We start from the raw sequence: 24,667 nt of genomic DNA, 5'->3' as shown, positions 1-24,667 counted from the left end.
GTTCTGAGGGTTGTGAAGTCTAAAATCAAAGCATCAGCAGATTCAGTGAAAGCCTGTTCTATTTCTTGTTGTTTCCTCAGATGTAGAAGGAACAAGGCAGTTGTTTATAGTCTCTTTTATAAGGGAACCAATCATTTCCTGAATGCCCACTTCTTCATACTATTGCATGGCATCTTATGCATGACATATAAACATTGAGTGAACACTGACATTCAAGCTAAGGAAACTTACAGCAAAAGCTCTGCCATTTCTTAAAAATAGACATGATGTTCTCTCTGGATGTAATTAAATGTATTTATTTTAGAGTTTAACATTTTTGTTTGTTTTCTGTTTACTTTTACAATATTCTAAAAAGTATATACTATTGATAGGGCCTATTTCTTGTAGTTACTTCTATTTTTTTTTCTTTTGGTACCGGGGAATGAACTTGGGTCCTTACACATGCAAGGCAGGCCACTGAACTGCTGAGCTAAATCCGCGGCCTAAAACATTAATTTTCATGAAAGTTCAAATGACGTTTTTGGAGTTGACAATCATATTCTTAGATCACATATCCTGCACCATTAGACAAATCTACACAGGAAGGAATCTAATAATCAGAAGTTTGCTTTGGTGACTTTGTCATCAAAGCAGATGGTATTCAAGGTTAATGGCTTCCAGCAAACATATCTGCATTCACTGAGTACTTGCATGTATGTATTAGGCATGTCCACAGGTTCTGAAGGATCACCTTCTGTAGCCCTGCAATGTTAGGCAGTGTTCTAAGTGCTTTTGCATATTAACTTATTTCTTTATCCACTAGGTCAGTACCATCATAAGCATCTCATTTTATAGTAGAAAAACATGCTTGGAGTGGTTAAGGAATTTGCCTGAATTCACCACTAAGTGGTGGAACTAGGATTCTAACACAGGCTTAACTCCAGTTTTACCTAGTAGATACCCAAGTAGGCTTCTTAGGGAAGCAGCTGGTACACTTTTGCACACTGATCAGTGAGACCACCCAAACAAGTAAGAGGGATTCCAAAAATTATACCTCTCACATTTTTCCATATGTTTAAACTGTGAACCCCATAGTATTCACTCAAGCTTTCTTATATTGTCTTAACCCTGTGATTAGTCATCACCATGACCTGTTCTGTCTGGGCCACATCATTTTTTGGTTTCTTTTTTTTTTTTTTTTTTTTTTTTTCCCATGGTACCAAAGAGTGAACCCAGGCCTTTTCACTGAGCTACATTCTCAGCTCTTTTAAAATTTAGTTATTTTAGTTATCATTATTATGTAATTTTGAGATGGAGTGCACTAAGTTTTAAATTGCATAGATGGGACTCAAAATTTTAATCCTCCTGCCTCAGCCTCCCAGAGTGTTGGGATTACAGGTATACACCATCATGCCCAGCTCTTGGCCATATCTCTTAAGGTGACTTGCCATGTGTCTGATTTCACACATCATATACTAATTTTATTAGTCTGCTTCTCAGAGTCCTGGGATGCCTAACAGTAGGGCCCACTTTTATGACCTAAAGATATTTTTCAGAAGTGTTAGGAAAATATGAACACAATGAAATAGTGATTACAAGTCAAAAGTAAGAGGAAAAATGTAGCAAAAATGTTCTCATAAGACACCATCCTGAACTCTTTTCTAATATGATTTGTTAATTCAACTCTACCGCTATTTATCTTTTTCTGAGCTCTGAGAACCATGCTTAGTGGCGCAGAACTAGAAAGTTACTGAAATTCCAGAACAACCTAAGAGGTGGAAAAAATGATGAGAGTACTAACTGTAGTACATAAGCCAAAGATATAGTTTGCAATTATTTCTTCACTTCTCTGAGGAAAAAAAGCACAAATATCAATGGTGTAAGCACTTGCAATGGCAGAACTCTGTCAATATCAATTGGTAGAGTGTGCTCTGTTTGCTTATCAATACACTTTTTCCTAACCAGAGGCTGTAGATGTGCCTACAGAATTGCAATCATTCAAAACAGCCAGGAGCTTCCAAAACATGTCAGTATTTATTATAATATATGGGGGGGTTCAATTACTTACTCATGTTTTTTTCAGAAAGTTTTGCCATAGTTAAGACAATACTAGAATCTGTATTCTATGGGTAAAAGTGGCTTGCATACATGAAATCTTCATAATATGAAGTCACCGTAATAAGCTGAACATTGCTTATTCTTGATATTATTTTAGCAATTAGCATGGCACTTAAGTACACTGGATATATTAAGTAGTAAGAAGTAAAGCATAGAAGGCATATTTTAACCAAACTTAAACCTCTCATATATCCCCAGTGGAAGGATAAATAACATATGATGCTTCATAAAAGACTATCTCATGCTCTAGGAAAAATACACTATTAAATACATGTTAAGAGAACAATTGGCAAACAATAGCAAAAAGCTTAGGAATGATACTCAGCTAGTGTATTCTAATTGGTTGCTTCTGAGTTTTGATTTGCTGGGCAATTTTCTGATGAATGGGTGCCTTATTATGTCTGTTAATTCCTACCAATTTAAAATGTTTTGATTGATTTCTGAAGTAATTGTTCTCAGAACTTTACTTTTTATGTTATTAATTTTTATTTTTATTAGTACATGCTTGTAGTACATAGTGAATATATTCCTTTTGTGGCATTGGTACATGTACCTAACGCATCTTAATTCTTTTCATGTTCCCTTTGCTTCTTCTATCTCCGTCTCCCTCCATCTCTTGGTTTCATTCCCATTTGCAAAAGATCTATTTCCCTATATTCTGTTATCTTTTATTTTGCTTTCTATTTATACTTTGGGCTTTTCATATAGCACAGACTACATTATATTTAAAATGTGTGCCTTATTTATTTTACTTAACATTATGGTGTTAAGATGCATCAATTTTCCTACAAATGACTCAAATTTATCCATCTTTATAGAAAAATAGTAATCTATTATATATAAGCATCACATTTTTCTTTATCCATTCGTCTATTGATGGACATAGAGACCACTTCCAGAATTTACTCCTTATGAATTGTGCTACTATAAAAACATGGGTATGCATGTATTGCTGTAATATATGTCTTTAACTCTTTGAGTAAGATACCTAGAAGAGGAATAGCTGTGTTGAATGGAATATGTTTTTTAATTTTTTGAAATATTTCCATACTGATTTCTATAATGGTTATTCTGCGCTAATTTATATTCTCACTACCATTGTAGAAGTTTCTTTTTCCCACAGACTCTCTAGCATTTGCTATTATTTGGTTTCTTGATGATAGCCATTCTTTCTAGAGTAAAATGGAATCTCAGTGTTATTTTAATTTGCATTTCTCCAGTGGCCAGTGATGTCGAACATTTCATATATTTATTGATCATTTGTACTTCTGAGAAGTGCTTTTGCATTTTAGTTGCCTATTGTTTCATTCGGTTTTTTATTGGGGGAGGTTTAGTTTTTTAGTTCTTTATATATTCTAGATGTTAGTCCTCTGTCTGAGGAATAGCTGGCAAAATTTTTCTGTTATATAGATTGCCTCTTCACTCTGTTGGTTTTTTCCTCTGCTGTGCAGAATCTTTTAAATTTCATTTATCCTATTTGTTGATTCCTGATGTTATTTCTAATGCAATTAAGGTTCTGTCCAGAAAATCCTTGCCTACACTATCTCTTCAAAACTTTTACCTATTTTCACTTCTGGCAGATTAAATGTTGCTATATTTAGATCTCTGATCCTTTTGGTGTTAGTTTATTACATAATAAGAGACATGTGTAACCAGTTTTCCCAGAACATTTTGGTGAAGAGCTACCTTTCCCCCAACATATGTTTTTGGCCCCTTTGTCCAAGATCACATGGCTGAATGTGCCTGGGATTGTCTGTGCATCCTCTTTTCTGTTCCATTGATCCACATGTCTGTTTCTGTTCCAATATCATGCTGTTTTTATTACTGTAGCTATGTAATATAACTTGAGGTTTGGGACTGTGATGTCTTCTCCTTTGCCCTTGTTGCTCAAGATTTCTTTTGCTCTTCAGGATCCATATAATTTTAGAATTGTTTTCTTGTATTCTGTGAGGAATCCTGTTGTTATTTTGTTGGGATTGTATTAAATCTATATAAGTTTTGGAGATAAGGCCATTTTGATGATTTGTTTCTGCCTATTCAGAAACAGGTATATTTAAATTTTCTGGTGTCTGATCTCTTCTCAGAGTTGTATGGTTTTTGTTATAGAAGTCTTTCATTGCCTCATGTTAATTTATAAGTATTTAATTTTTCTTGGTGCTATTGTGAATGGTATTGTTTTCTTATTTTCTTTTTCAGTGGCTTCATAATTGATGTACAGGAATCTTGGTTTTCATGACGTAAATTTTGTATACTGCTACCTTGCTGAATTTGTTTATTAATTCTAGGAGTCTTTTGCTAGAATTTTGTGTGCAAAAGAATCATGTCATCTGAAAATAACACTAGTTTGACTGTTTCAGTTCCTATACTTATCCCTTTCATTTCTTTTGCCTGATTGTTCTGGCTAAAGTTTTTAGTAACTATATCGAACAGGAGTGGTGATAATGGATGACCTTGTCTTGTTTCTGATTTCAGAGGAAAACCTTTCAGTTTTTCTCCATTTAATAAGATATTGGCAGCGAGTTTGTCATAAAATGGCTGTTATCAAACAGATAAGGTCTCTTATATCAGTTTTCTTCAGGGTTTTAATCATGAAGGATGTTGGATTTTGTCAAAGGCTTTTTCTGTGTCTACTGAGATGATCATGTGATTTTTGTCCTGCTTCTATTTATAAGATGTATTACATTTACTGATTTGTGTTGATTTCTGAAGCAATTGTTAAATACTTTCAATATTATCTGTGCTTCTACCAATGCTATGATCCTATAGAATCAACAAACTCCAAATAGCCTATAGGCTGTTATGAAATAACACTTCTCCAAGCAATAAAAGGAATACTTGTATATATTTATTCTCAAATAAGTACCATGGAATAAGTAATAAAAAGAATATCACAGAATGGGAAAGCAGTTACAAGCTTACAATCAAAAGTTGATTTATAATAATAAACAAACACACAGATATACCATGTGCCAGCCACTGTGTTAAGCATTTTACATAAATTAATTTATTTAATACTCAACTCTGTGGAATAGGCACTATCATTATTCCATTTTATAGATGACAAACTTGAAGAACAGGATGATTGAATAGTTTACCTGAGTTTAAAACCTAACAAATGGCAGGCACTAAATTCAAATCTAGGGGTTTGCTCCAGACCAAGGCTTTCAAATCTTACTCTGTTATGTCTGCTTTGAAAATTGGTAAACATTCATCATATGAACAAATAAGATAGTAAACTTTTCAAAGAGATGAGCAGAGTTAATACCTGAAGAAAAAAATTCAATAAATGATTACAGAAAAATAAAAATCTTTGTTATAATTAAAGTAGATGAATAAAACGTAATTCAGTACCATTTTTAAATTAGCAAATGTCAGTAGATGTGAAAATGATGATTGTGCAGGGGATACAGGAAATCAAACACACTTTCAGTGGTGATTGGCATGACAAATTGATGAAGCTTTCTGGAGAACAATGTGAAAGAAGGTTATGAGAACTTTAAAATTATTACTCTTCCCTTTCATGTTGGAATTTCAGTTTGAGAAAAATACCTCAAATAAAATAACCTAAAAAAATAAATAGGTGCTATCTTATGAAGATATTGGTACCATTGGTGTATACAGTAGTGGAAATTCGATAATTCACACTACAAAAGCAAAACAGCTAAACAAATGATGGTGTGGTAACAACATCGAACATCAAATGGGTCTTAAAATAAGAAGTATATGAGCTTTTTCTAAAGTATAAATATGCGTGGGAAATGAACCTGAAAATAAAATAGACCGCATGACAATACATACACTGATAGTAACCACAGAAGAACATATGTGATTTATTTAAAGCCTAGAAAAAAGTGGATATAGGAATTGAATCTTAATGAATGTGTATTTGTTTCTTTATCAATCTCATGTTACTTAAATTATCTTTGGCTTGCCCTCTTGTGTATGACAAAACAAATAAAAGAAATAAGGGAGCACATTTCAAAAATGGATCCATTTTGTCTAAATGGAATTGCACTGTATATCTTGGATATGATCTTGTATAGAGCTCTTTGGGAACCCCATCTAATAGCAAACACTAGGATAAGGCACAAAAGAAAGAAAAAAGTGGTAAGTGAATGCATGTGCAAGGTCAGGAAAAATAGTCTAGGCATTCGTCATACTTGGCTGAGACATGCATGTGAGAACAACCCCACCCATAGTCAGCCACAAATGGCCTGCCAAGTGAAAAAGTAAAATAGCAGCATATGCTAAAAATTTTGCTGCTTTTATGATATGCAGAGAGACATTTTCATTTATATATCCCCACCCCACCCCGCTCCTACACTGCTAAGAATCCAGTCTGCCATTTGCTGTGATTTCTTTCAGTCTTTTTTTGGGCAAATTTTCCATTTTCTTCTCACCCTATGTAGTGATCTTCAGCACCCAGGCTGCATGTGTCTGATATTTCAAAAATATACTTGGTTCACCAGAGTCTCTATTTCTATTTAACTTCCCCTTCCTCCTCACCACCACCACCATTTACCATTTATTGAATGTTCTACATATAGTCAGATGTGCTTCAGTTGGTGTCATTATGAATATTAAAAATAGAGTTTTGAAAGAAAACACATAGAGTCCTCTATGCTGTATATTTCTCCAAGAAGCACAACACTGAATAATTTTTCAAATGCAACCCCATTTTCATCTTGCCAGCAATTTGGCAGTTCTCAAAAGGTTACTGCTCTGAATTTGTTTTCTTTGTAATTTTGCAGTCCATTTGTTCTGCCTTAATGCTGAAAATCTATGTAAGATCGTAACCTCCATATGCCATATACCAGTAGATTTACTGTTTTCTTGGAAATTTTCTTCTACACTAAAACTAGAGAAAGAATGGATTTTATGATTTGTTAAAATGGCATATGGGCTAAATGTTTAAGGTTAAAATTGAAAGGCTCTCAAACCAGGTAGGACTTAATTACCAGCTGTGCCTCTGAAGGCTAGTTTTTTGAGAATATCTCTTCAAATTTCTAAGATACATTTTAAGAAATTCTTATACCTGAAAAGGAAAGGTGTAGTTAAGCTCCCAGGATTCTTATTTACCTTGCCCTGAAGGTAATTTCACATCTATTTTAATGACCACATAAAATGGAACTATTATAGGATCATAAACCAAACCAAAAAAGTGAAAGCCCTGCATACAAAATAATGAAGAGCTACGTATTTAGGTGGAAAATAAATTTTCTCTATATCTGGTCATTTCCTTTGTGTTTATGTGCAAATTTTTAACAAATGTTCAATGTGATGAAACATTCTATGGAACCAACACAGCAATGGTTACAGCAAGTCCCCCAACTCAGGAGATTTCTGTCTGATGAGAGAAATAGAATTAATACTGTCAAAGTAATTAGAAAACAATAAAAGCTAAATTGTGTGGCTCTGCAGGCATTTAGGGAAATGAGGGAGCTGCTGGATAGGGAGGTAAAGATGTTTTATACAGGAAGTTGAGTGTGAGGTGGGCATTGGAGAACAAGAAGAAAAGAGAAAAGCAAGGAAGAATGAGAGGAAAGTGGCTGGAGGGTACCTGTGGCTGAAGATAGAGATCTGGTCTCCATGTGGGTACTTGTGTGTCACCAGGGCTTCTCTAAAAGGAATGTTCAGTCCAAGCAGAATAGTCCAGTACTGGTGGTCAGGTGAGTGTGCAAAGTCTGAAGCTAGTGAGCTGCTCCCCTCCCTCATGAGGGCAGAAGTTCAAAGCATGCTGTTTTCTTGGAAAAAGAGAACAAAGAGGACAGTTGGAGAATGCGTCATGGAAGGAAAGAGAAAATTTGATGGATTCATGAATTCATGTTGGTTACATAGAGCATAGATTTGGGAAGTTGTGGGTATTGAAGACTTTACATTTCATCTTATACTTTATATGCTTTGGGATATATATATATATATATATATATATATATCAAAGGTCATGGATTTTAATAGCAAATTGGAAAATGTAATTCTAAGATTATAAAGGACTTTACTACTGACAAGTGGGTTAACTGTGAAAGGAAACTAGCCTCATTCCAGATGAGCATATCTGTGCATCCAGACACACACATACACATGCACGCATGTACCCTTCTTAGTCTGATGAGCATATAGCCATGTCTGTAACTGACTGGTTTCTGTTCCTTGGAATCCTAGGCTTTGTAGATTGGAACTGCCTCTTACTTGCTTTTACAACATCTCTGCCATTCTATCTTGGATTCCAGTGTGCCAGAAAGATCTGGCCTTTGCTGCTGCTTCTCATTTGTCAGGTCTGCTTGAAGATACTCTGCTGAGTCTTTCTTGAGTTTCTTCGCTGTAAAGCCACCCCTGTCCTTTGCATCCTTCCAGAGCCATGTGTAATGCACTGCTATCCATCTTTCACACTTATCCAACTCTGAGAGCCTGACTTGCAGGCGAAAGTGACCCAGGGTTGGTGGGTTGGCCCCATACCAGGACTTTGTTGACTACAGCCCGAGGCAGATTAATGTTCAGGGAGCTCATATTCACTAACAGGCCATCAGGCTTTCTAACTGATTTCATAATTTATGGAAGAGATGGCCCTGCCCCTGTAATAGAAAGCAGTGGCATCCTACATACAAATTGAGAGACTGCAAGCTAAGTCGAGCCACAGAGCCTTTGAAGGCTTCATGTGTTCCAGCCAATTAGGGGCGGCTTTGTAACACAAACAGTAAATAGCAAAGAGGAAGTATTTATTGGGATTCACATATATGAGTAGCTTTGTATCAAGAGTGCTCTGGGGAGGATACAACACGTTTTATGGAAACGCACATTGGGTGGAGAAAAAGTGATTAGAAGTGGTGATTTGGCAAATGACCACCACTGAGGTGAAATTGTTTCTATAAAATGAAGTTAAAGATCTTCATACCTGACCAGAACAGATACCTGTCTGAGGACAAGATGTGGCTTCATGTTAAATCTACAGATTTTGTTTTTGAAACTATAAGCTCTTCAACCCCTCAGGGGATTTTTTCTGAGTTTGAAGTTCTGAGCTTTTTGAAAGAAATTACACGTCTATGACATAAAAGAATTTTGAATGCTTTCTTTCATCAAAGGTGGAAAATAAATCAAACTAGAAAAATGCTGAGAGCTTTGAAAATGAAAAAAATTCTGTATGAATTTATAGCACAAGTAAAATTTAAGACTTTTTTAAAAAGACTTTAAATGAAGCAAAATTCAAGATTTTGAAAAATACATTTTGGTCCTAATCTTAAATATTTTGACACCTTAGAATGAATTTTTAATGAGATTAAAATGTATACTATTCATAAGAATTTTGTAAAATTAGAATATTTGACAAAAATCTTTCATTCATTTTATAGTTTTTAGTTTTGTTTTTCTGAAACAAGGTCTTGCTATGTAGTCCAGGCTTGCTTTGGACTCAAGCTTGCTTTGGTCAGGGGGAGACCTCTGAATTAGTGCATTAGGGTCTGCAATTTAAATCATGCAAATGAACAGCAATGTCCAAATGTAGGGAAGAGCATTCAGGTGTAGTGAACAATAAGTTGAAAGAGTAAAATGAGACTGGCTTGTCTGGGGCTAAAGTAGGAAGGGAGGTGTGGGTCAGCTTTTATGGGATCTTTTGGGTGATTATAAGGAATATGAATTTTGTTTTAAGAGCAGAAGTAAGGTATAAGACTTTTTAAAACTGCATGCATACATATTAATGAGGTTCAATGGTTCAATACGGTGTTTCAATTCATGAATACGGCATGCACTGATTAAAAATAGCATCCCTTTATTGACCACCCCCTTAAACTAGATTGCTATTCTACATTTAGGTCAACTTAAAAAACTTGCATATAGGAGAGAACATGTGGATCAAATTTGAGTAGAAGAGTGATCTGATTTAATCTCCTTAATTTCATTTCAATTTTTGAAGAAATTACTGTGGCTCTCTGAGGTAAATGGGCTGAAGAGGTTGAGTGCTGGAACAGAGAGGCCTGAGGAGGTTAATGGGACAGCTAAAGGGAAAGATGGTGGTAGGCTAAGGTAGTGCATCACAGAAAGATGGTAAGAAATAGAAATGTATGGGTATAGTTGCAGGTAAAACTATCAGGACATGGATATTGACTGAACAACTGGAAGGGAAGACTCAAGGATGATTGCTAGGTTTGGGGCTTTAGTAAAATCTAGGTTGAATGAAGATGCCAAATAGGCAGTTTGATGTGGAGTCCAGGGAAATCTGTGTTTGAAATATAACTATAGAGGCCATCAGCATACAGATTTAAAGCCAAAGGTTAGGAGGATTCTACTGAGGCAGAGTAGATAGAGAGACCGGAAGACCTGCCATGCTTCCAAAAGGAAGAGATAGGCACAGAAATGCTCAGAAAAGGCACAAATTAGAGAACAGAAAACCGTGAGTGCATGGCATTTTGGAAACAAGAGAGAAAATTGACAATTTGTATGAAATACTACTGAGAAGTCAAGTAAGATGAAGTTATAGAAGTAGTCATTTGATTTGGTAACCTGGGAAAAAAAAACAATCAGTGAAGAATGAAGTTAAAGGATGAGAGAGAATGATATAGATGCAGCTCATTTGAGGGATTGGGTAAAAAGAGAACAACAGACATGAGAAGTAGCTGGATAAGGGGATATGAAGTCATGGGTCCACATTTTTTGTTCTTTTTTTTTTTTATTAAATAATGGCTCTTATTCAATACAGAACTGGTTCCACACAATGGAACTATAGAGATGTAAAACAGAATGAGGAAGCCAGGTATAAACTAAGACAGAATGATCACCAACAGACACTGTTGAGTGATAAAGTCATGCATGGAACAACGTGTGTAGTATGCTTTTTTTTTTTTTTCTGAAAGGAGGGAAGAATATACATATTTCTATTTCAAGAAGGACATAAACTGTCCATAAGGAGGAGAATGAGATATCTTGTGCACACTGAGAAAAGAGGACTCTACTTTGAAAAGCTTTTTATACTTTTTAAAATTTAAATGAGGTAAATGTATTATCTTTTTAATAAATAAATAGATAATGCTAATACATGTTTAAGAGTCAAGCAGAGGAAGTGAACAGTTTGATGGTGCAGGAATAAGAGATGCTAACCAAGGAGTGAAGTCTGGTAGCAGTGAGAGTCTGATAGCAGTAAGAAGAGAGATCAGTTAGACTTCCTTTCACCAAAGAGAACTCAAGGAGAAACAAGGACAGTTTCCTGTACAAGAGAAGACAGCAGGTAAGTTGGTATATCTGATGAGGGAAAGATGAGGGTATTTTATTCACTTGGTGTTTATTTTGTGCATAGAAAAGGAGCATAAGCTAAAAGTGCAGGAAAATTGAAGAGGTATGAAAAAGTTGAATGATCTCAGAAGATAGGCTATATTTCCTAGGGAAAAAGTAATATAATAGCTGGGTAAAGTGGGTGGTCCCAGATGTAAAGGGAGTGTAGCTAGGCTCAGGACTTGTGTTTTTCAATCACACTGAGCTGGCCAGGTGTGTTTGTCCAGGGAGGAGAGAGGTTGTAGGCTTACTATTCAAGGATAACAGAGGTCAAGCAGGGTTGAAGTTGTGTGTTTCCAAGACAGTCATTCAAAGAAAGAGCTTGGAATTTAGCAGGCTAAATTGGAAAATGAAGACCAGGAGAAGGGTTTGTGACACGTACAAACACATGGTACCAACAGATTAGAGGTTTCTAGTACACAGATGAGTTATGGGGATTCAAAAGAAAGTGAGCAAGAAGGACAGGAAATGGCATCCACAAATGACATAAAAACAATGAGTAGAAACATAGATCAGAACACAATCAAAAGTAGAGGCAACTGAGAAGGATAGAAGAAAATGTTGGTGAAGATGAAGAAGACAAACACATATACTAAATAAGTTCAAAAGCGTCCACTCGAGGCGATTGCAAGCACAGGATGGTCCTCAGCGAGAAGAAAGTAAGACAAAGAGATCCCAAATGCATGCCAGGCAGAAGTGTTTCTTGGCCAGGCAGGTATTCCTGAGTGCACAGTGATAGGTAATTGATACATGTATCTTATCTTATTTGACCTCATTTCTTTTTCACCCAGCCAAACATCCACACCTTTGCACCTGGACCTAATGCTCTTATCTTTTGAGCTGGATCCCTTGGCTCAATAGTAATTCAGAGATGTGCCAAATGGAGGCCAGCCCTGGCTTCCTCTTGGTTTCTCTGTGTTGGAGGATCTTACCTAGCAAACCTAGACTAGGAAAAAGAGATTCCTAGCTGGCCATGTCAGGCAAGAATTATACCAATAGATTGTACCTAGAAGTTGAACACATAACCAGATATGGTGTATGTAGGCTTCTGCTAGCTCCTTAGACAAAGTCACCACTGGTGGTCTAGAAGCAGTGGGATGGGAGTGAAATGGAATTGGAAGGGAAAGAATAAATGATGTCAAATGATTGTTTCTGAGTTTTAAAAACAGGAGGAAAAAAGAAAGAACCTGATTACCCATTTTTTGTAGTGGTAAAATCCGTAGGTTAGATGATATTTACAAGCTCCTTAAAGTACCTGTCCTCAGAAGGAGGGGGCTTTAGGGGGTCTTTATAGAGTAACCTGCATACTCTTGAAGCCTGAGCCACTGAGGAAGCTTGCCTAACTCAAGCCTCCAGATCACTCCATTGAGGATTTTACCTTAAATAACCTGAGGGCTGGGCCACTAAAGCAGCCCTTAGAAGTAACACTTTCAGCCTGAGATAGAGACCTAGGGGCACTTCTAAAAACTTAGCTTCGCTCTTCTTGCTGTACCTTAACTCTGCGGCTCTAAAATCCCACAGAGAACTGATAACCAAAGCTATTAGTTGTTTTATCACTCACATTATTAGCATATATGCATCTTCAACACCATCTCCCAGGTTCAAACTCTAGTTTCTAGCCATAATCTCAATCTGGGTTCATTCTCTTCTGAAGAATCTAATGTTCTTCTCTTTCAAGGTCAAAAACTCACCCAGAACCCTGGTCAACTCTAGACAACTTTAAGTCGTATAGAATTAGATCAGAGTCTCACCGGTCTTGGGCCATTCCCATGAGCACATAGTCTGAAGATTTCCCCACTCCCCTGTTCTTTCCAGTCCTCTTAATATTGTTGAAAGGATATGCAGAAGTGATTAACTTTTCCTCCCTTGCTCTTAGCAATTTAGCATCTGAAGTTGGAGGAACCAGAACATTGCATTTACTGTAGCAAGATATGAACTATAAGAGCAAATCAAGGACAAGGTTCTGACTCAAAATCACAAGTTAGAACTGAAAATATTAAAGCAATTATTAAGGGAAGCTTTGGTTGGAATAAGGTGATCATAGTCCCAAAAGACACAATTCTAAATACCATGATCCTGAATGTTGAAATCTCAAAGTATCAAAAGCCCTAGAGTTGAAAATCCTGAAAAATCACAACCTCTAAATGTTAAAATCTTGAAAGCCCAAGTCCTTCGATTTTCATTGACAAAATGCTACATCAGAGAGGTAGAAAGCCAAATTCTGGCAAAGAGATTTATGTATTTTCATTTATATTCAAAATAGTTACATCATATGCAGCAGAATGAATTCCAAGAAGCCCCCAAAGCATTGTTTGGGGTATGGCTGTGAAGGTGTTTCCACAGGAGATCAGCACATAATCCTCAGGGCACTAGGTGGGAATATCTGCCTCACTTGGGACAGGCATCATCCAGACTTCTGGGGGCCAGGAGAGGACAAATACAGAGAATGCATTGGTCTCTGTCTGAGAAGTTAGAGCTAGGACAGATTTTTTTTTTTTCTGGCCAGCTTGGACATCTGAACTTCAGGTTCACTGACTGGTCTGTGGACTCCAGGAGTTACACCAACAACCCCAGGGCTCTTTTCTTCATGAATATGATTTGTCTACTTATAGCTGTTACATGTGGCTATTGTAAGGGTCCCCAAGTATTTAAAAAAATCCATATGCTATTATCAGCCTATGAAGTATTCTATCATATTTGAAATAATCTATCATATTGTTTAATTTTAAAATTAATTTTATTGGTACATTTAATGTATACAATATAATGACATTCATTGTTGGAAATGTATACATTTACACAATCAACCTTGGTTCTTATTTTTTCCCCATTCCCCTGCTCTCCCTTCAACCTCTCCCTGCCTCCCTATCTACAAAGACTTTGTTGCCATTATTTTTCATTTTTGCATATTAATTCCATTCCCTTCTTTCCTTTCCCCTACTCCTCCTGTTTCCCCTTCCTCTCTACCATATTTTTCAAATCAATCCCCTTGAATGTATAAATAAATAACTTTTAAATAAATTTAATTTTTTTGCATAATTGTAATTTCAGGATTTTGATACTTTAGAATTTTAGGCTTTTTAGAATTGAGGGATATTGATCTTTCAAGATTACAATATTTGAGATTATGACATTTCAGACTGGGTCTTTCAACCCTGTGGCCCAAGCCCAAGGTAAAGCTGAGGTAAATTTACCACCAATGGCATTGCACTGGCTTTTAATGTGAGAGAGAGAGAGAGAGAGAGAGAGAGAGAGAGAGAGACACACACACAGGTCTCTACCAGTCAGAACATTCTGCCACAGGTTCAGAAAGATATAGGAACACCCTCAGGCATGAGATGCTCAGAGGTATCTTGTGTTGTTTTGGTTTCCATGGGCACTACTCTGGTTCTCCAGTGATGGCATTCGATACAAGTGACTACATGAAGGATTGAATGGCAGACTCCTAGCTCTTTGCTAAAGACTGATCATGTCAACTTTCCTAGTCCTCAGGCAAGAGGCAAGAGAAAGTGTGATTTTAGGCAAAAGAGGGACATAATTCACCTAACAAACTGGTAATGTTCCAGGATACATAAACCTTTTTCCTTAATTGTATCACTTCCTTTAGGCAGAAGGATTTTTAAAAATAAAGTATAGCAGAACTCAGTGGGAGAAAATTGAGCCTTGTATGGTTGCAAGGTAGTCAGATAGATACTATGATCTTTGTGTAGTGGTGTATTTAGAGGTTGTGTACTGGTGGGCAGCTGTAAGACAGACAACAACCCTTGCTGGTCACAGCTATAAACCAGCCTGACCTGAGGAAAGTTGCTCTGAAGAGGTGCTGCTTGAAAAATAGTGCCCTCTCCGGCGCTTCCTGGTGCATGTAAAAATCCTAATTAGCCAGTATTCATTTTAACTTCTATAGGATTCATTCTCCCTGATTTGGCAAAACTGAAATGTCAGTGAAGTGACCATGATTTTCATTGGGAGAATATGTGGGTAGAAGGCGTGTGTGTTGATTTCTGTTTGGAATAAGCAGTAAACACAGCTTTGAACACAAAGGTTCTAAATTAGGTCGTTGAATCTAAAAATCATGTGATTCCCATTACAATCAACTACAGCCCTACTTATGCATCTATAACCAGGTAATAGTAGAATGGATTCCAGAATTAGGTCATTAGACAACTACCTCTTAGAACCTTTGATTTTCTGTTCAATTTTCCCCTGGAAATGTTGAAATTGTATGATTGATAAGATCGTGGGTCTCAAGTAGCAGAGAAAAACATGAAACTTCGTTTTTAATCTATTTGGCTTTGATTTTCTTCATTAAAATAATCAGGAAATCCAAAGAACCCCCATATAGCTTTTTTTGTATTTGATGGTCATGGGGTATATTTTCTCTTTTCAACAGTTAAATATATCCAGTACGAAAGTGAGGAAAATAAAGATTACCATAACCAAACCAATATTTCCCTGGAGATTGAGAAAGGAAGAGTGCCACTTAATAATACATGACACAACTCCTACCCTTGGCAAAGTAATATTTTAAAACTAAAATTATATTGTAATTAGCCTTTCAAAAATGTGAACACTTCAATATAGGAGTCCATTAATCTAACTGCTTCTGCAAAGCATGTTCCTCCCACACGTGTAACTTAATTAAACTCAGCTTCTCATTCCAACCATCAGAAAGTCAGGAAGAACAGGTGGCTCCCAACTTACAGATAATGGAAAGACAAATCTCACTATGACTTACGGATAATGGACAGATGAATCTCGCTATGACTTTGCACACACAGATGAGATGATCTCAATATCTTCCTTGTTCTTTCTACTGGCAATTTCTATTTCAAACACAGATTTGCTTCAGTATACTTTATAGGATTTAAAATTCAAATGCTACCCAGGACAATTCTAATGAAAATTAAATGTAAGTTTTTACAATTGTCTGGGATATTCCTCATTCAAAGACCTCCAAAATTGCTTTCTTATTGAAATAAAGGGTCAGGGAAGTTCTAAGGATAATTGCATATGAGACAGTATGATTCAAGAACTCTGAGAAAGGATAACTAATAGCAATAACCTCTAAGAATCCTTTGTCTTCTGTCATGTGCTATAGGTCAAATGTCAGAAATTCAGAAGCCTGTAGAAGCAGGAGGTTGCTGGAATGAGGGAGAAGACTGACTGTACGGTGTCAGGAGTGTGGTTAATCTGAGAATGTGTGCCCAGACTGGATGGCAGCTTGCAGCAGAATCCAGCAGATCCTTGCCTGACTCCACAGACTTGGAGTTACCAGCTCAGATGGAAATTTCAATTTTTAGCTAAAGTGTTTTATCTTTCTTAGACTTGCTAGCTAATTAAACATTTTAAACTATAGATGGGCCCAGTTAAATATGTAGGGCTAGAGTCACCTTCAGAAACCAGTGTAGGTTAAGGCTTTGATCAGCTTTACCTCATGTGAAGAGAGATATTTTAAACCATCAGTCACACATGTCTTGGTTCAAATTCATAATCTGGGAAGACTTTGAGGAATGGAGCAGCTGTCTCATCAGCAAGTGGGAAAAGGGTCCAAGCGAAGATGCTAAGCCTCAAAGAGAGGAGGAAAGAGAACAATCACGATTAAAAGATAAAAATTACAAGGACATTGGGTGAAAAACTGCACAGAAAAGTGAGCTAAGATCCACGTCTGTGTTCTCACTGAGTAGCTTTGGCACTGTAAGAGCACACCTGGCATTGGTGACTTGGAGGACAGAAGATGTCCGCGTCCCCTGGACACCTACGCTTCTATTGGCTGCTGTCCCACAGCAAGCTCTGGGGAATTTCTTTTTATGTGAACAGAATGCCAGAGTGAATCCCCTTCTCTCTCCAAGGGAAAGAATAGCTTTCAGGCAAGGGATGAGAGCTGAAGGATCACCAAAACTTTAGAGCTCTGCAAAGCATCCTTTACTATCTCCCTTCCCTGCCTTATATTTCATTGCCAAAACCACTCCAATGATGACTTGGGCTCTGCTTAAAGGGCAATCCAGATGTCCTACCATAAAGAGTATCTTCTGTAGGTCCTGCTATTCCTAGCTGACCTAAGGTTTTGGAAGCCATCTTCATTTCACTTAGGTACACAGGGCTGTGTTCTCTCACCTATAAAACTGCAATCATTTTGGAAGAGCTGCCACTCCAGGCTCAAAGTATTATGAGCATCTGACAAGACAATGTACTTAGATGTGTTTCATATACTGGAAAGTATTACATGCCTATTTTCATTACTATTTTTGTTATTAAGATCCAACTGTATTTTCAGGAGCAAAGATGAAAGTGGAGATGGCAGAAAGAAGAGCCAGATGAGCCCCTTTTCTGAACTCCTTCCTAACTCTCAGAACAAAAATGCCTGGCTAGCTGTGGCAGCCTTTATTAGATGCCTTCAGATTTATGACAACATAACAAGGTCGATCCATCTGTGGAGGTGGTGCTGGGAAGGTATATACTATTTACAATGTGTTTAATGTGTTTGGAACTGAGTTATTATTCCCAAGACTGTGGGAAGATGAGAGTGACCAACAGAAGCATAAAACCTCAGCTTCAAAGAGAAGTCTGTCCAAATAAGCCACAGTGACTAATTTGAACAATGAAGTATTTAATGTCTGTGACTATTTATAGTTGGAAACAATGGGGGGGGTTACACCTGATTTAATGACCATTTAAAGAGAAAACGTTTAATCACAGTGCATTCAATGGAATAAGTTATATTTATAGATTGAATGATCATAGAAAGAGAGAATCTTTTTTTCTAGCACTTTGGACACTTGAGCTGCTGTTAGAAATAACCAACTCACTCAGGAGGCCAAGACAAGAGGATCAGAAGTTCAAGGCCAGCCTGTGCTACATAGTGAATTCAAGGCCAGCGAGAACTACATTAAAAAACCTGAAATAACTAACTTATTTTTCTTGATGATGCAAGAACACATATGTGTGTATCTGTGTGTGAATGAGTGTTGTGGGGGGTTTTGTGTGTGTGTGTGTGTGTGTGTGTACAAGAGAGAAAGTGGGGGGTGGGGAGAAGCAGGCAGAGAGGGGGAAGCAGGATGTTTTCCACTTCAGGTAGCAGGCATTTTGGTTTTTTGTTTTTTTTTTTAATCATTGTTTGGGTTTTTTTGTTATTGTTTTACCTTTACAACTACACCACATTTTAGAATTTTCTTTAGTAAGTAGTGATTTCAGCTGATTCTCTTTTCTTTCTCAAACCTTCTAAGTATGCTTTTATTTTTCATGAACATAGGCTTTTTTGTAGATCAGCTCTCACTGTGCTGCTGAGATTGGCCTTCAAGGCACAATGTAGCCAGACTAGTTTCAAACTCTGAGCAATCCTCTTCCCTCCACCTCTCTGTCTGGCACAAAGGCATTCTTTTAAAAAGGAAATTTCACAATGATTTCATTAACACTTACATATTTTTTTAACTGACTCTACAACGTGCTCTTTGTTTAGATGGTTTTTCAGAAACATATTTTGTGCAGAAGGGTGTGTTGTTAAGGTTTTTAAACATGAACACACCAACACACCTCGTCAGTAGACAGCCCTGTGTAAACTCAGCACTATTGAAATTTGGGGATGGATATTCTTTGTTGGTGGGGTCTACCGTGGACATCAGAAGGTATTCAGCAGCATAATTAGCCTCTGCCCACCAGATGCCAGTAACATCATCACCATTTATGACTAAAAATGCCCCAGACATTGATATGGTTGAGAATCACAGCACTGTGCATGAAACATGAGGAGTTATGAGATTTCTCTCACTTTGGTCTCACCGGAGAGCATGAAGCAGTGTTTGAGAGAGAGTGGACTTACTGTAACTGCCAGCTCTTCCTGGCTCCTGTTTGGATTTTTTTTTTTTTTTTGAGACAGGGTCTCACTATATAGTTGAGACTGACCTAGAACTCACTATGTAGCCCAGGCTGGTCTTGAACTCCCAGCGATCCTTCTGAGCTGAATGCTGGGATTACAGGCATGCACCACCATGCCCGATTTCGTGTGGCTTCTGAACAATGCCAGTTCCTCATCTGTCAGGTAGCACTTACCTTCACAGGGCTGTCTAATAATTATAATAGAAAGATACTATTTATTGAGCACTGTGTTTTAGGCCCTATTTTACTTTGATTTAGGCCCTGTTCTGGGAATTTTAAATAAGTTAATTTGTTTAATCCCTAATAACCCTCTAAAGTAGGTAGTATAGCATTCTCATTTTATGGCAGGGAAAATTGAGATTCAAAGAAGTCTGAGTGATTCATCCAGGGCCACACACTGGTGAATGGCAGAGTTGGAATACAAGCCAAGGCACTATGACTTTGAAATCTCTTTCTTGACCCCATCAGACTACTATGAATAAGGGCATATGGGCCCCCACAAATGTTAGAGCTAGGAATTCCTCCCATAACAGAACCAAAACCTCCTAAGCATCCCAATGAGAAGCCTCTCTTCCCCAGTATTTTCCATTATCATTGTACATCTGCCCTCTCCAATGGTTACAAATACCCACCTTCCTGGAGGACTAGCTCAAATACCACCACATCCCAGGAGCCCTCTTCTTAATGTTTAATTTCTACCCTAAGTGCCCTAGACCCACTTGGAAGATCTTCTTGCTTTATCTTGATTCTGTATAGCTCATCATCCTCTATGGAAGTGGCATGCATGTAACATGTTCCCTCATTAGCAGTGAACCACTCACGTTATGGGGGACCTCACTGGGACCAAACCAGAGTCTGGCCATTCTATGTATTGAAAGGTAAAAATTTCTAAATTAGTAAATAGATTGAATAAGAATGATTTTTACCTGTAACCAAACCCCTCCAAACTTATAGGTGAAATGTTTAACGTGTAGAGGAATCACCCAAACATTCATCTCCAGACCTTCCCCATCCCTAAAATCAGCCTAGACACAAATGCATTGAGATTCTATGTGGTGGATAAATTAGCTGAGCAAAGCTGCTTACAGCAAATAGTGACTGAATTCTGCTGGATGAGAAATTGCTGATCAAAGGGTCCTCAAAGTCCTGATCAACCCTATGTAATATTCACCTCAAACCAGGGGTTGCTTTCTCATCTTTTTTTTTTCCTCCAAACCACTGCAGTTGAGCATCACCTTGTACTGACTGATGATTTGCCATAGGTGTTGAAAAATATCTCATTGATCAGATTTTCACCAACTGTCCAGGAAAGAGATCATGAAAAGAGAGACCGGCAGACATGGGGCTGATGACTTTGCTTACAAAAGCATTTTGTAGCTGTCATTATCTGGGCTTTGCGCCTATTCTCCACACTGTCAATTTCTTAGAGAGATTGAGTAGTGCTGCCAAAGGCATTTTTCTTTGTCAAATGTTTCACTTATTATTGAGTTTGTACCCAGGGAAACATTTATCTTCTGTGGAAGTATTGCTGCCATGCCTGCTCTGATGCCAAGTTCAGTCCCAGTGATGTTTAAGGAGGTCTTGTTAGAGCACAAGCGATGGATGCTGAGTGAATGGAGTAATTAGCCTGAAGATGTGTGATCAGAGTGTCAGCATAGTAAATTGCTACAAAGACTGAGAGCCAGGGGCTTTCTCCAGCTTGGAATGCCTGGAGTTAGCTCACTTGAGATCACTACTATTTCTTACACACACATTTGGTTGACCTTTATTCCAGACTGTGTTTTTTAAGAGGTAATTCTGCAAGGATTTGTTATTAATGATGAGCAATAACTGTATTTGATTTATTGGGGATTGATTTAAAGGGGATTTTTATTATAATTGCACAGTATCCTAATCCAAAATATATTAATATCATCATAACACACACAATATCATCAGAGACACTGTGGTTAAAATAGCACTCTCTCGTGGACTGTTTCTTACCTTTTCTATCTACTTTTACAACAACCATGAGAAGGAAAGGAGCAGGAAATTGTTAATGAAGAGGTACATGAGACTGTTTATGATGCAAGGGGGAGAAAGAGTTTAGTTTTGACTTCTGATGCAAGAGGTAGAAATAGCCCAACCTTGATGAATGATCCATGTTTAAGCATGCAATTAGAAAAACCTTTCTTTCATTTAAGATGAATAAGTATAATACAGATATGACTGAAAGAAAATAAAGATCAAACTCTTAAGTATCTCGATCTAGGAACTCTGCCTGATTTTCCCTCCCCAAGTCCAGGACTGGGGATGGGGCTCAGAAACGTGACAAATTTTTAAAACATTTATTTGTTGCCAGAAACCAACTTTCATTCCTCCATCTCTGACTTTTCACACATATGAATTCAAAACACAAACCCTGCTTAAAAATAATATTTCTTCAGAACTGAAAAAATAAACTTGCCTGTACATGGAATGTTTCCAAAGAGAGAACATGAACAAACAGGTTTTTAATTTCAGGTGGGAAGTAGACTTTTTGGCCTAAATTTAATTGCAGATAAGAAACTCTCTTGTCTAGGACTTAACCAACTACCACCCAACAATGTCTGATTTGAAGTACACAAATTAAGATCAGGTTATTTATTTACAGAGGACATAATAATTAACCACATACAACACACAGCTGCATTTAACAATCTCAGTTTTCCAGAAATCAAGCAACTGAAGAAGTTTTAGTCATCCTCTTATACCCCCAGGATCAGGCTCTCCTCCGAATAAGTACATTAAACTGGTTCCCATCTAGAAACTGAAAATCTGAAGAGCTACAGCTCCTCATGGTGCCTGGTGAAGTGCTTGTGTGACAGCTTCCAAGCTCTGCAAGAGTTTAATCCTTATGAACTGTATCTTTACCCATATGACTTGCTATTCCACAGAGCAAGAGCCTGACTTCTTCTGTTTTATACTCTGCTGGGTTTTGAAAATTGGAAGCACATTGTTCAATTAAGAACCAATTAATGTGACATTCCAGCATGTGAGAAGTGTTCGGAAAGAGGAGCCCGCTGAAAACTAATCAGTTTAAGTTTCATTGAGTCATGATCTGCTGTTTCTTAAAGGCATAAAAGTATTTTGCATTTTTATCGCCTCCAGCTCTTGTAACTTGAATGAGCTCCTGAGCTAAGCAGGGTCAAGTTGAGTCAAAGTCACATGGCGACCTTCCCAATTTCTGCAAAGATGTGCACACCACGGGTGTGCTCTTTCTCTCACAGTGGTGCTAAGTCATTGCTTTGCAGATGGTGCTCTTGTTTGCCATGTGACTCAGAAGATAAATAGCAACCAGAAACTCAAAGGGCATGCATCACAATCCAGTTCTCTGTAGCATGATATGTGCCCATGAACTTCAGTTTCCTCATCTCTTAAATGGAAGCAACAGATCTATTAAATGGAACTAAGTTGCTGGGCCACTCATTGCCAAAGGAGAAAAAGCCCTGATTTTGTTTTGTTTTGTTTTGTTTAATAAATGCCAGCCTCAGCAATTAGTCCATCAACTTAAATTCTTCTTGCAGTTTCAATTAGATTGAGAACCCTTCCCTGGTTTCCACTCAGGCTGTTGTGCAACATTTCTGCAAGGCTAACAGCTGTCTTATTCTACCCCAGAGAGAGCTCTATTTCAGCTATTCCTGTGTTCCTAGTTCATAAAGCACTCCAGGATCCAGTGGGTGAAAGGCAGTCGTTAGAATCACCAGATGATATGTGTTAGTAGTAAATAAGCTATGGTTAAAGGCAGGCATTGCTTGCACTCTTATTAACAAGTCATTAACAGTCTAATTGGATTCATTCTATACTAAGATCTGGTTGAATATTAAAGAACTTGGAATGCCATATTTTAAAGGGGGATAATGATGATGAGAGAGGGAGAGAGACAGAGAGAGAGAGACAGAGAGAGAGAGAGAGACCAAAGATAGTTCACAATCTGTTGGTGTAATATTTCACTTCAAAATGAATGTGTCAGGAGATATTTTTTATAGGGCTTTGGCAAGTTTATTATATTTTAACATCATTTAAGGCAGTTTTCCAAATAATATTATAACACAAATAGCTTTACCAAAATTCTATTGCATTCCAGAGAGCAATATCGGATTTCCTTTTCCTTCAGTCTCTCCATTTTTTTCTCTAGCCATTCCTGCCTCCTTCTAGTGTGCTAGTTTAAGAGCCCTCTAATGGGGTCTTAGGCAAATCTCCTAAGATCCTCACAATATCTCTGTTGCTTACTGCCCACATGTTCCCTGCCTGTCTTTTCCTTTCTGTCCTTCTTGGAGGCAGGCAGCCCAACTCTGGTACCTCTATCACCAGGGATTTCCTAAACCGACTTCTGGTCATGGACATGCAGGAGGATCAAGCTGGCAGTATTTGTTCCCTACCCTCTCCCTGCTTTGTGTCATTGGTTTGGTGGTTACTTTCCCCCTCCATAACTAAGGTTTTACTGCCAACTCTTCAGCCAGAACTCCAGATCTTTCTGGGCTTGGGTTACTGTTTCTCTCCTTGCCCTTCTGCCTGGAGGCACAATGCATTTTTGCCTTTGTTCATCTCTGGCTTCAGCTCCCTGACTCCTGTTCATGATTCTGCATCAGTGCTTTCAGTAAAATTATCAAAGTTGGATTCAGAGTCCAAAAGACTCAGGTTATCTTGCCTCCTACCTTACACACATACACACACACACACACACACACACACACACACACACACACAAAATAAAATTTTAAAAAAGGAAAGAAGACAGCAAAATTCAGGGGCTTGTGACCTGATTTGAACTCATTCTTTCCCTGGGTTCTCTCCACATCTGAATATATGAGCTATAATTAAAATTTTTTAATAGGGAAGACAGTCACTGAAGAACCCTATTTTATTTTGGGGCTACCTTTATACGACAGTAGTAAGGACATAGCCATTTAAAGTGGTAAGAGGGCCAGAGATTTAACTCAGTGGTTCCGCCACCTGCCTTCTAAGTGCAAGGATCCGAGTTTGATCCACATTACCAAAATAAATAAATAGGTAAGAAAATTCTAATGAGTTCAACTACTTTCATGATAGTGAAATATTAGCCAAAATAGAACTTCAATTCATTCATAATTCTATAATGAATGTCTTTTATATTTATTTCTTTTAAACTGGTAATATTTGTAGTTCTCTTGGGGAATTTGGCTAATTTCAGTATGTTCTCAAGGGACTTCTCTTAATTTAAAAAGACAATAAGTATTTAGTCAGAGAACTCAACTTCAGGAAGTATAAATTTACTCTCATTACATTATAAAAGATATAAGGTATCTTTTAAATGGCAACCAAATATTTGTAGCCTGTATACTTCCTTTCTCATTACAATATTTGTCAGAAGATGAATTAATGTTGTGCCATTTTCTGTTCTCATTACAGTCTTGGTCCTGAGATGAAATATTGGGTATTT

At 37.4% G+C, this 24,667-nt stretch overlaps 1 protein-coding gene across 1 annotated transcript in view; it reads right to left on the bottom strand.

Moving 5' to 3' along the window:
• The window catches only part of Pard3b (par-3 family cell polarity regulator beta), a 1,085,411-nt gene that overhangs the window by 1,048,835 nt on the left and 11,909 nt on the right, over window positions 1–24,667 (bottom strand). Inside the window, exon 5 of the mRNA XM_033763978.1 lies at window positions 7,658–7,717. Coding sequence (XP_033619869.1) covers window positions 7,658–7,717 — 60 coding nt within the window. The remainder of the gene's footprint in view (window positions 1–7,657; window positions 7,718–24,667) is intronic.

This window comes from Fukomys damarensis, unplaced genomic scaffold (genome assembly GCF_012274545.1).
Source record: "Fukomys damarensis isolate Sample0158 unplaced genomic scaffold, DMR_v1.0_HiC HiC_scaffold_16, whole genome shotgun sequence".
NCBI lineage: Eukaryota > Metazoa > Chordata > Mammalia > Rodentia > Bathyergidae > Fukomys > Fukomys damarensis.
The sequence above is the reverse complement of the archived record's forward strand: the minus strand, read 5'-3'. Positions and strand labels throughout refer to the sequence as shown.